This window comes from Pomacea canaliculata, linkage group LG3 (assembly GCF_003073045.1).
Source record: "Pomacea canaliculata isolate SZHN2017 linkage group LG3, ASM307304v1, whole genome shotgun sequence".
NCBI classification, from domain to species: domain Eukaryota; kingdom Metazoa; phylum Mollusca; class Gastropoda; order Architaenioglossa; family Ampullariidae; genus Pomacea; species Pomacea canaliculata.
This window is the reverse complement of record NC_037592.1, coordinates 20,321,543-20,334,948: the sequence shown is the minus strand read 5'-3', so window position 1 is coordinate 20,334,948 and position 13,406 is coordinate 20,321,543. Positions and strand designations below refer to the sequence as shown.

The 13,406-nt window shown below is 39.3% G+C and overlaps 1 protein-coding gene across 2 annotated transcripts; it reads right to left on the bottom strand.

The window, feature by feature from the left end:
* Positions 1-5,797: 5,797 nt before the first annotated feature.
* Positions 5,798-13,403, bottom strand: LOC112558625 (UPF0462 protein C4orf33 homolog). 2 transcript variants are annotated; one of them, XM_025229190.1, is made up of 6 exons: positions 13,269-13,403; positions 10,565-10,743; positions 7,648-7,705; positions 7,213-7,264; positions 6,760-6,947; positions 5,798-5,922 (listed from the first exon to the last, which is right to left on the bottom strand). In XM_025229190.1, the coding sequence occupies exons 1-6, from the start codon at positions 13,289-13,291 to the stop codon at positions 5,814-5,816; spliced, it is 609 nt and encodes a 202-aa protein (XP_025084975.1). In that variant the 5' UTR covers positions 13,292-13,403; the 3' UTR covers positions 5,798-5,813. The 2 variants fall into 2 exon arrangements, with proteins under 2 accessions (XP_025084975.1, XP_025084976.1); XM_025229191.1 differs by lacking the exon at positions 13,269-13,403 and adding an exon at positions 13,093-13,262.
* Positions 13,404-13,406: the final 3 nt, after the last annotated feature.

Genomic DNA, 13,406 nt, shown 5'->3' with positions numbered 1-13,406 from the left:
CCATGAGCAGATTAATCAAAAACGAATAATGCACGAAGATAGCTTCAGGTTCGGGGAGAAGGAAAGGGTACGGACCACAGTATACCGCTCTTGAAACCCTTCTTGCTGTAAACGAAAACTGACAGGGGATTTGGGAGGAATCCCAAATACCTGTAGCGGGACCCACAAAAGTAAACAAGGTATAGCATGTGGGGTAACAATAAGTAAACACGGAGACTACCAATAGCATTGTTTTCAGCGTTAGAACTGTTTCAAGACGGCAGCTGGAAGACAGCTCCGAAAAAAGGTTAAGATAACTCGTGTGGTAATTAAGAGCAAACATCTAAATTCTTGACATTGTATTGTTATTAAGTAAATGTTCCATTCCATTGACAGTCGTTGAAAAAACAAATTTTTAAGAGTGAGCAGAATAATTTCTGCATGCAACTAGCCCTGGTTTTCACTAGTCGGCAAACAATGCCAATCCTATCGATACCATTTTATTCAAATTGCAACGAAGGAACCTCAATATTATACCAAACTCCTGAGCTGCGAAAATACTTGCGCGAGAAACGAGTATGAAGGTCGGGTAGGTTAGAAATCGTCAGTCGCCATGCGTTAGAAATGGTCACTCAGGATACGTACACTAAATAAGCATAGAACCTACCACATCCACCTATGTCTCCGACTCATTCTTGTCGTTCCCACTCTGCCCCGTTCACTTCGCACCCAGTTGCGTGCAGCAGCCGTTGCCGAGCGATGCGGTAGGTAGACTTTCTCTAAGCGACTAGCTGTAGACAGACACAGCCCACCCGGATTCGCAAGAAGAGAGAGGCGACCTTTAACGACACGGTGCAGCTCAATGATTGTCAGATACAGTCGCACATGTTTACGGAGCGCCTTGTCGCAGCCACTTTATGTGCTGAGAAATTGGTCCGCGTACCACGTGCAAGACACGTTTTAGGGGGCGCCTTCTCCGGTATTAACCTCTTAAGTGTTAGTGTAATTATCGCGTCGCGCTCCCAGACCGGTGAACTGTGGCATTAACTCAAAGAAAAAGAGATGAAGTGGAGGTGTCAGACATTGGCTGTTTTTGTTTGTTTGTTTGTTTTTTTTTAAAGTCATGCTAATTCTATGCTTTGCGTTACATGTGAACTTTGTTAGGTAGGTATTTGCATGTGTTTTTAAATTTATGCAGTTGCATTTGTTCACATGCCGATATCTCGGCACTCACGGTCGTTGTTTACATACCCGTTAAAGGCAAACTCGCTCTCTCTTTTTTGTTGATTCGATATATATATAGTAGATGTTCATTCATGAAATTTAGAAACATGAGTATATATATATCATCTATTTGTATAACTCATATTTGATGAAAAATACACAAACCCTTATTAATCCACGCTCTTTATTTGCTACTGGATATGGATAGTTAACAAGCAGATGATACTTTTACACACAGTTGTCAAATTCCGAGATAAACTTTATGTTCCCTGGTCCTCAGAATAAAGACTCTGAATGTGTGTGTGATTGAGGGAGAGATTGTTTACCTACAGCCAAAAAGTAAAACAAAAGGAAAGCAAGAAAAAAATGTGTAGGGAAACTAGGAAGTGAGCGTAATGAAGATGGATGCATGTGAGTGTTAAGGGGAGTCAAGACAGCAGAGGCAAGGAAAGCAGCCCACGTTTCCACAATTGTACGACAAAGAAGCGTACATCCCTTTGCTCCCGCCCGACGCTGCAGGGTGCCACGAACATCTTGAACTTGATTCTAAAACTCGATTGGCCGGGAAGTTTGTAAGGGTCTCACATCTGAAACTGATTTCTCACAGCAGTGTCCTGACCGCCAAACAAGGTTTGTTCTACTGTTTCAACAGGCGCACCAATCTGTGAAACTGAGAACGATGCTGTCGCTCTTCTCTTGCTGGTTTTTGGACAGGCTGAAGAGGCAGCGAAGACATGGTATTGTTGAAACTCAATGAGGTGCATACACTTGGACCTACAACACCTATATATAACTAATGAACTGACATTAACTCCTACTCTCCTTCTGCCTCTCATAGTATGCCCGGGTCAGTGTGAATCTGCTCGTGGGCCGGCGAAAGAAATAAAAAAAATACCCAAAAGATTCATGAGAGTGAAAATGTAGTTTGTTTGACGGAGAAAGAACACAGAATGTGAATGTCAGGAGACTATGTAATTTTAGAAATTTCCTCTCTTCAGTCTTTTTCTGTTTACTTTGTCTAAAATTCAAATACGAGATCAACTACATTAATTCTTACACACATTTTTTATTATGAACATTCTCAAATACTGGGCATCTGTTTTATACAGGCTCTGTAAATGGAATAGTAAAGTGCAGAGACAAACTACCATGCTATAGTGAGAGGTGATACCCAATATCTTTATACAATTTCCTTCCTTCCCCTCACCACCAATCTCTGGAATTACTTATTCAAATATTAACCAATTAGATTTCTTCAAAAGTTTAGGTGTAAACAAATCTGGTCATTGTTACCGACACTATCCAATTGAAGGATGAGAGACTGAGCTGAACTTGATAACGAAACGAAACACACTGAGCGATTGACTGATGGGCATAATATTTAAATATATTTTCATGTTGCAGGGATGGGTTTGTCAGTAAGCTAACCTTTGTGTTTGGGTGTGTTTACGATTGTTTTTAACAATTTCCCTTTGCTCCACTACTATTTTAAGTTCAGATTAAATCTGTTAAGAATGTATCCAAATTTCATCCATTTCTCAACGTATATTGAATTTTATGATCTTTAAGACACCAGTTGCCTACCGAAAGGAAAGGAAGCAATAAGGATATCTTATTTTTACCCCTTTTACACTAAATGGATGTATAGGTTAATTCTAAACTTTTCTTATTCTCTCTTTATTGAAATAAAAATACAACATAACTAAAGAATGATTTTTTTTTCGGTATCAAGAAACTTCATATTTCATAAGTAATGACAGTCATCTCTGCCTGTCATGTTATCTCTGTTTGTACATGTGAAAGTAAACCCTATCTGTCCACTAAGCAGTATATGTCAGAACACTTCAGCTCTCCTGTTTTGGTTGACATCCTCTCTTATAAATCCACCTTTCTGCCTGCTTGCCTCTCTGCGAAATGGTGGTTTCAGATATACACTATAAAAGGATGTTCGTTATAAGTGTGTTAAATAGTGAATATAAAGTTTGCAACATACATCAGAAGAATAGCGCGTAACAGATCGACAAAAACTGCATGAATATGTCACTGTTGTAAGTTTAGTATTTAGTGTACAGACCTCAAGTGATCGTCACCATTATTTACCCGCTACAATTCAATGTTATGAATCAGATCCCTCCTTCTAATGAACTATATACATTAACGTGAAGCCAGGTAAAATTGGAAGTTCTTAGTCAAATAGTGGGTGCAAAATAAAAAAAAAAAAAAACGAGAGATGATAAATTTCCACACTACATTTATCAAGGGCTCTCTTCAACCTTTGCACATTGACAGGTGCAGGTGGGCCTTGCACATAGCCTAAGCGCATGTCTAATGTGTAACTCGAGGCTGTACGTTGGACTAAAAGACGATGTTACAAGGTTTTTTTATCGGCCGTATCTCGCAGAATTTCCTGTGCGTATGATAAGTGAACATGAAAAAGACACCTGAACATATCGATCGTGTGAAAGGTGCTTCGTCCGTGCATCCCGCCTCGCGGAGAGAGGGTGAAGGAGCTGCCTCCTCTGAACGCATTGTCGACGTGAAGGAGGTCGCTTTGGGGCCGAGGTTAGCTGGCGAGTTAACATTTATCACCCGCTTAATGTTTTATGTTGAAGGAAGCAAGCAGATGTTTTCAGTGCTTCCCCGTCTGCTAACGAGTGTAGTGCCATGGATCGCTGGCTTGATCTCGAGAAGTTCCTGTATTATTTATTGCCTGCTGTGCGAAAGGCTGTGGTAGGTCGGTCAAATATTCTCTGCGACGAACGCATTTTCGCACATAGCACTCACGAATCCCAACACACTTGCATGCATGCAAGCAAGCGCACAAACACGCACACATAACTAATCTTTCTTCCTTCTGAACTAGATTTTTTTACGTTTGCATCTTTGGGGGAGAAAAGCGCTTTTGTATCAAGTGATCAGTTAAATTTTAGTACAGCTGCTAGGATACTGAATTACTTTACACCTCATGATAAAAATACAACAGCCTAGTAGGCAGGTTTGCTTTTCAGAGTGTGCAGACACATTTCGCCTAGTATATCTTTTAGGAAATCCGTAGAACTTTTCGTTTACTGTACATTTCTTCAGCTTCATAACGCCTCTGTTATTATCATGTGATACACACACATATCCATTAACAATCGCACATGGAATGACAAATATTCTCCGGTAGACGCTCTTCTGGTCAAAACTGCTCAGACCTTTCTATTTTATAAAAAGCTGGGGTACTCGGCGTCACCTGGGTAATCTGTTCATCGAAGTCTACAAACTGCAATTTTATTGTCAACTCTCGCGCTTGTCTAGTTTATTTATGCTCGTCCTCGGTGCAGTGAAAGTGAGACATTTGTATATGTCCCTTTGCTAACTTGACAAGCTGAAATGTCATGTTCGGCAACGGCAGCACGACTCTTTGAATGAAGAGGAAATTAAAATTGCTGTCGTGCCATACCACGCATATCTCTTTCTCTCCCTTTTCTTTTCTCTGTGATTCTGTCGCTCGCTCCATCTCCCTTTCTTCCCTCTCGGAACAAATTGGACTTTCTGTAGCCATCAGCGGAGGGCACATTCTACATACATTGCGCTAGGAATGATGGGCGGGTAATGGAAATTTGTCATGCAAAAGTTGTGTCGTGGTAATTAATTGTTGTCGCGTGATCGTTGCTGTCCATTGATGCTATTTTATTGGGTGAGATACTGGTGGATACGTCTGCTATCTGTTGTTTTGCGTTAGTTAATTCGTTGTATGGTACGTTCCTTCGGAATCATTTATTTTGGATGAAAGTGCGACGATACCGTCTTCTATAAGCAAAGTTGTTTCACAGACAAAATGTTGAGTGCGGTGGGCGCCGACTTCTAAGATCAGCAGAAATGGTGTCCCAGTGTTAAACACTTGAAGCAATGCACGTTGGCATTCAAACATTCATATAACCACAAACATGCTGAATGAGCATTATTTGTAGTATGACTAGGGCTATATGTTCGTTGTAGGGCGTCACGGGTCGGTGGTGACGTAGGTAATAAGGACATTAGGCACGTGGGCTGGTCAACAGCTTATCGCCGCGTGCTTGCCGTCACGTCTCATTGCGCGCGCCACGAGATACGAGAAAGGACGGGATGTTCGAATTTCCCGCACCTGCACAAAGCAGTCAGGTGAGGCAGTTGTAGTATACAGCACTTTCTTACAGAAGAGCCGATGGTGTAGGAGCTGTAGTGCTGCCCTGTCTTTCACTATCAGACCAAACTTCACAGCATTTGGTGCCAAACCCTTCCGCCCCCGATCGTGTAATCGTGTACATAAGCAAAGCCTTTCCCTCGAATCGCATTCTACTAGGTGAAAAAATCATGCACAGCCCCTACCTCACATATTGTGTATCTTTTAAACACTTCATGAGGGATGAGAGATGAGGGCTTTATCTAATGCACGAAACAGGAAAATCTACGGAGAAACCCACTACTTAGCTGTAACAGAGAAAAATTACACCAGGTTTGTCTTGTATTATTCTTTTGATACTGGAGATAACCCTGCATCAGTGAGCAAATTCCACACATTATGGAAGGCAAGCATGGGGATTAGACCAAATGAAGAACAAGCTAAAGGTCTCACTAAAGCCCGTTTATTCTCTGATTGCTGGAAAAGGCTTCCATACATGTGAGGGTTCTGTTGCCAGCAGTTCCGGAGAAATACGGCTAATGTCGATGGTAGAGAAATATTCCAGGCGGTGACTGTAACAGAAGAGTGAAAAACCCCGCGGTATAACTTATATATATAGAGAGAGAGAATATATAGAAATGGGAACTAGTAGTATACGCAGAGGGCAAATAGTGGTATGTAAACAGTAAAAACGTTATATTTTCTACTTGCACGTAATAAATGAAGTTCAAAGGGTTCTTTGGTTCAATCACAGTTATAGAAGTGGATAAGATCACCTCGTAATCGTCGACTTAAAAGTAGATTTACCTTCCAATATTGCAATCCTTTAGAAATAATTCCTTTGGCTTAACTAATGACCTCGGGGATTGTTTTCTTCTTTTCAAATTACTGGCGTTTCAATTGACTGTGGCAACTTTCTAGTTTGGTCCAAAAGTGTGAGCATTGCTCTTAATGTATCACAATGAAGGCTGTGTTCACCGGAAGTATTTTGCCAAAGTCTGCTTTTGTTCAAGCTAGTGCAGAATGTAGCGGCAATGCTGACATCAAATCCAAAATCTGTCATCTGTGTACTGTATGCATTACAGTACCTCTGCTATGATACCGAATTACTTTACATATTTTAAAAATCAACAACAATTATTGGTATAGTCCTTTAAAGTCTCCTTTGATTTGTTTTCTATGAAAATGAGCAACTTTTTAAATCGGGGGCGCATGTATAGTTCCCCACCCCCTACCCAGGCACAAAGAAACCCTCGCTTCGCCATTGCACTATACATCAGCAGCGTCTGGTTACAAGTCTACAGCAGAATATGGTTTACCTGTCTCACCAACATTGCCGTGCCCACTCATTAGTCAACCTTGTAAGGTTGTTGATTACGGTAATACTCGTAACAATCCTTTCTACTTACAAATCTGGAGAAGAATGGGGCTGAGTTGCGGGGTACAGAGCTTCGTACACCCTGTCGATTCCTGTTCCGTGTATGGCAAATGCGTTGAATCTGTTCACACCGGGAGGGAAGTATGCTGACGGCACCACAGCGCTACCCCGCCACTCCGTTTCTTGAGTTTCAGCCTTGAAGTCCAGTGGTAGCATGTCCTAGACAAATTATGATGCTGCTCACAAAACATACTGCCAATCATACAATCATGTTCTTACACGAATCAATATGTCAAACAAGGGTTTACCTCTAGGGAGGACGAAACTGAGAAATACTGGAACTGTACTTTAATGACTGAAGCCTTCACAAGTATACCGAGTAAGTCGCATGCCTTGAGTGAAAGAGGTCAAAACATGCTGCCACAGTGTATATCAACAGTATGACTATAAGTTTAAAAAAATCACAAGCTAAAAGGTAAACTACCTTGACGATATTTCGTCGGCCGTTGAGCAGCAACACCAGGTGTTGACCGTGACTGCAAACAAACATTAGTCTGCTAACTGATTTCTGCAAATAATCACACCTCTGTTCTTTTGCTGCTTATGAGTCACAAATGTAAACATTAGGTGCATCAAGCGCATACTTCACTACACTATCGGTCTCAAAGTAAACATTAGGTCAAGCAGCATAACTCACTACATTCCCCTCAATAAAAGGGAAAACGATTATTTGACTGTATAGCGCAGCTCACTCAATATAGTTCAGTTGGTAGAAATGGAAAAATCCTTCCAGCATAAACACAATTCAGATAAACAAACTGAAGAATTTCCTAATCGTTTACAAATTTTTATTCACTAATTAAATCATTCCAAACTTCTTATACCATTTTCACTTCTTTCCGTCGATGAGATTACTTACGGGCACAGCTCTACTTCAACGTATTGGTCCTTGGCGTTCAGAAAGAAGACCTCCACCACTGAAAACAGTAGCACTGAAAATCTATAATTTAGCCACATATAGATGAGGATATTTGTTAAAACATGTCACTTTTAGTGAAACGTTTAAGTTAAAAAATTGCATATTTGATGTAAAAATAATTAGTATAAAATAAGAAATGTTTGCTGTGTTTAAGCTTTTAGAAGAATACCCGAAAAAGTAGATGTAAGAAACTGATGACCAATATCATACTGATAAACTGATTACATACTAGGCACGATAATATCTTCTTCAACAATGTTGTTAGATCATCAGTCACTTGTGAAATTCGTTATTATGGGTTTGGAATATGAACTGGAAAACTGAACCAAAAACTGATCTTCAAAAGATTCTGGAGTTCTGTTCAATAAGTTGCCACTTAAGTGTCCCAGAAAGAAGTACTCGATCGAATCTCAAAAGACAGTTGCGACAAAGACAAAAATTAGTATTACTGTAAACACTTTTATAACTTTAATGCTAAAATGAGAATAATTAGAAAAAATAGGCGTTTTACCTTATCGCATAGTAAACGTGTATCTGAACACATATGGTATTTCCTACTACGTATATCAGTACCAGAAGCTTTTTTCAAATTTAAGTGAGGAAATAGGAGTATTGAAAAAATAATGGAGAGCCTATCTAAAGAAAATGTATTACTGAAACAAAAACAATACGACATGGCAGTGGCGTAGAGTGAAGAGAGTGTGGGGTGTGGAGTGTGTGCACGCATGTGAATGTGTTTAGATATGTATAACCAACTTATGATGTTGTCATTTGTAATGTGTCTAAAGATGTATAGCCAACTTGTGATGTCATTTGTAATTTCGGCATGTATAACAAACTTGTGATGCTGTCATCATTTGTGATGTATGCTTAGATATATATATCTAAAATGAACGTGTGCTGTTGTTGTCATTTGTAAAAAGTGTTTATATATGTATGTATAACCAACTGGTGCAGCTCCAATAGGTCTTCCAGATAATAGAGGGCATCGAGGAACAAGGGAAGAAAGAAATATGCGGTAAGGCTTAACTTTTTTCTTTTTTCAATGTATCAGACACAATCAGTGCAAAGGTCTTTACTATGTCAAACTTATTTCAACCATCTGTTTGCAAGTGTTTTAGAGCTGAAACAGTAAATCTCCTTCCTGCAGTCCTAAATTTTGGCAGATAACTGTACCTGTCAGTTACCAATGCAACATTACAAAATATGAGAAAGATGCGTGTGAAATGAAGCACAGTGAGCATGAGTAGGTAGGTGAGTAAGCAGTCAAGCTGGAGTGATTAGAATGGCACATACACCTGTGCACATGTGCAATTGTCTTTCCAAAATCAATCATCACCACACTCAGTGAAGTGCTGTGAGTACAGTATGTGACACACACACACACTATGGATCACATTACTGCAGTGGCGAAGGAAGATACTTGGCTTTTGGGGGGAAAACTCCATGCGGACAGTCCCCTCAGTATCTTTTTTGAGAGGGCAGCTGCCTCCTGGTTCCTATTGTACTCACTTGCAGCACTTTACTCAACTGAGTGTGGTAATGATTGATTATTGGAGAGATGATTCCGTATGTGCACAGGTGTGTGTGTATCCATGTGTGGTGATTGCTTTGGTAACAAGCAGTGTGATGCCTTTGGTTCAGATCTGGCCTCATGACAATGTGTGTGACACCTGTTTGCAGGGCCAGCTACAAAGGGTTTGATAGCATGTGTGTGTCTGTATGTGAGTGAGTTATAAAAGACTGCACAAAGCAGTATCTAAAAGAAGGTAGCAAATAAAATGTTATTTCAGTACTTCAGTATTTCAGCACAGCACATCCTGAGCACTCTCTTACACACACAGAGGAGAAATTGCAAAAAAGAAGAAGAAAAAAAAAGTAAAATCTTCCCATCTGCAGAATTTCTTCCATGTACCACATTTAAAAGAACACAAGACTGGCTTTAAAATATTTCTTCACATATTTAAAAGATACTTTATTTTACATTCAAGAGCATTTCAGGCAGTTTGAATGTGCTTTATGGGTAACAGCTTGAATTTTGATAATGACATTATCTGCAGCACTATATATGTGGTAGTGCTGATTATAATGTAATAACTCGTTATGGAACATATCATATGCTGTCTTTCTGTAAAGACCAAAAACAAACAAACAAACAAAAAAATTACAGGTTCAAAAATATTTGTGGACAGTACCAATCAACCACCTCTGTGCTGACATACACAATTTTTTTTAGAAAACGCTGATTGAGCACAGTTGGCCCATTCAAAATTTGTTTGAAAAAATAGTATGCACATACCTTGGCTGGTCCTTCAAAAATCTTAAAAACAATATTCCTTTGCAAAATGTCTTGTTGCAGGAATTGGTATATTTATTTCCAGAATAATGTTCATCCCATCTCTCTCTTTCCATATGCTAAGGGTTGTTAACTAACATTTTTTAGTTGATTGAAAACTTTTAGAGACCTCACTTCCTTGGAACCAGCCTTAAACTGAGGGTGGTACAGTGCCCATCTCCTCTCCCTCAATACTTTACCTTCTCAGCCTTCTACGGAATCAGGCACCCATTACAGACAGCTGGGTTGACTGGAGGAAAGTTTGCTGCACCACACAGGAACTGAAATGGTCCACCTCTTGGTGCTCTAACCCCCTCATGATTTGTCCCATATAAACCCAGGGATGTCACTCCAAGCAAACACCCTCATAATCCAAATGTCAATGTCCCATAATGGTATATATAATCATTGGTAGTAGTGCTTATGTAAGTGGGTGTATTGCATGTGTCCAAAATTGTACAAATAATATAGTCTGGGTATGTGTATCATCCTCCTACACATCAGAATCAGTGTGGTGCTGACCTTCATAGTCCCAAAGCTGGGGACATGCCTGCCCTGCAGCAGCAATTGGTGGAGAAGGGCTTTTAAAAAAGGGTCCATGCACATCAACTCTCATGCCTGCTGGGTCAGGCTTTAAAGTGATGTGCACAGGTGGATGTGTCACAGATTTGCTGTCCCAGGTAGTTGTGATGCTGAAATCCCTGTCCAGCACATTCAACGCAAATCCATGAAACTTGAACAGTTGACGGAACAAAAATTCTACCTACCTAAATTAACTCTAAATTATTAACTTTAATTCAATCATGACACCATAAAAGAAAGAAATTTCAAGGGATGTAACTCTACTGAGAATTTATTTTGCTTTTGCATGCACAATATTTCTTTCCTAAACAATAGTTTGTGGGAAGAAACTGAGTAGTAACTAGCTCTTAAGTAACAGCTGTAAGTCCAGCAGCAGGTTCTCGTGACCTGCTGGAATTAGCATTTTGTAAGGACTGAGTTAACTAAGATTAAGCTGTTTTAACTAAATGGCATTTGTTGCATGTAAGAAATGTCACATTTCTTACCATCTGGAGGAATAAAGGATAAAATAAATAAATAGAGAATGATAATATATAATACTAAATGCAAAATATGCTGACAATGAAATTAAGGTCCAAATATAGTTTATCTAAGCCTTATCTAAAATCTTTGGGCATATGTTTCACAAAATGACTCAACCTACCACATTTACCCAGATTCACATTGATACAGTATAATACAACTTTATTTATCCCCAGGGGCAAGTTAAAGATAGTGCTTGTATTAGCAATAATATATGCATACACATGATATAAAAGAGATAATATAAATATACATGTTGAAATAGTGTCTCTCACACACACATTCTCTCTCTCTCCCACACACACATTCCCAACAACAGCAGATCGATACAGCTGTTGACCCCAGGCTACCTCAGGCTATAGTACAAGATCACGGCCATGCAGCAGAGTTTATCAACTGAATGGCAAATAGAATGAATGAATTGCGGTGACAAATTAATTGGTTCTACATACAGGTATCGTGTACCTAGCCAGACCGCAAGAGTGAAAACTCACATGCCGACACATGTGAGGACACTGATCAAAATTACATGCTGTAAAACCAAAACAAAAAGTATGACATCCTGGAGTTAAACATTCAAAAGTATAACCAAATCACAAGAAAACTGTGTAAAGTAATTCTCAACAAGCAATTATTTGACTTGCTCAGAAGTATACTGAATTGATCATTTGAATATGATGATATTTCTGTGAATGTCTATTGTTGAAACTAAAGCCTATGGTATTGCAAAATAAATTTCAGATTCTGTTCAATTGTGTTTACTGTTTTTATTAATGATCTACCAAAAGTAATCATTAATACTTGTCAAATATTTGCTGATGACAATTTGCAAAAACAAATAACAAAACGCACACAATTAACATTCTAAACCAGGATATTTGTCAACTATACTCTGGTGGTAAAAAACCTGGCAACTTAATTTTTTTTACTACATCCAAATGCCATATTTTACACATTGGTAGATAAAACTCATGCAAAATATATCACAAAATTCAAACAGTAAGCAAATCAATCAAACCAATTTTAAAAAAGATTTAGGAGTAACTTTTGATACACTTTAAATTTTGACACCTATATAATAAGGATGTTATATTAGCAACTAAGTTATTAAACCGTTTTAATGCTATTCCATACCAAAAACAATTTGCAGCACTATGGTTAGCTTGGCTGAGACGAGCCATATAGCAGAAGGCAAACTTTATCAAATGTTTAGAACAATAAATGCAAATCAACAAATGTTTATACAATACTGTCGTGTTAACTGCCTTCTGCAACACATAAGAAATTCCAGGTACGATATATGCCAGTCCTGACCAATAACACCCGGTATATATGACTGTACTGTGCTTTATCTTTACCTCCCATGGCCCCGAATCCACTTTTAATTATCTGCGGACACGTACCCACACAAACAATAAAAATGCAGGAAAGGTCGCCGGGATCAGAAGTGATATCACCACGGATTTCTTTTTTTAAAAATGAATTGTCGTTCGCACCCAATATATTCACATATAAGTCATTGAAAATTCAAGTTCTCAAGATCTCAGTCAGAGAGCTGTGATTCATATATATCGACACACACACGGGCACTACAAAGGTTAACTTAATGGGCGTGTGGGTGAGGGAGGCCCGGCTTCGACCCGTGTACGCACACATAAACTTGTGTGTTGTGCAATCCTCAAGAATGGACACATTGAACTTCAAATGAAAGCTATATATTTCACCAAAAAGTACACGTACACACACGTACACACAGATCGACGTGCGCAAGTCAGTTAATGTCGATAAAAAGACTAAACTAAAATTAATTTATTTTGTGGTCAAATCATCTCATGGCTGATGATGCAGTGGAATCGACCGGCTCCCTTTCTTACCATAAATCAGCCACGTACACTATAATACTGACATTACGGTAACGACGATGCATCGATGTCATCGTAACTTACTTTACACACAGCTTTGTCTTTGCGTCGTCTGCTCCGATGTTCAGGATGGCGATTTGGCGCCCGACTCAAAATGCTTGCGAGTTTTAATATCTATATCTAAGTATATATACTTCAATATGTGTAAATGTTATATTTTAAGACAAAACTGCTGAAAAAGGATCAAAACTATAACTTACATGCGGCTGAATGTTACGAGCATGCGAGCTCCAGTTACCTTCCGTCGCGGAGTCTGCTGACGTCACCCCGCTCGCGATGACCTCCCTGCTTCGACAGTCGCGCGGTGTTGGGACAGATCGAGGTGAGAGGGTCACCAG

Bases quoted from the DNA above. Each gene is read 5' to 3' on its own strand.
- LOC112558625 (XM_025229190.1), bottom strand. From the start codon at position 13,291: ATGCTCGTAACATTCAGCCGCAT. The intron at 7,706-10,564 runs GTCAGCACCACA...TACTGTTTTCAG, and splicing joins CCAGCTTTGGGACTATGAAG to TGGTGGAGGTCTTCTTTCTG. The intron at 5,923-6,759 runs GTAAGTAGAAAG...CTTCTGTTACAG, and splicing joins CCCCATTCTTCTCCAGATTT to TCACCGCCTGGAATATTTCT.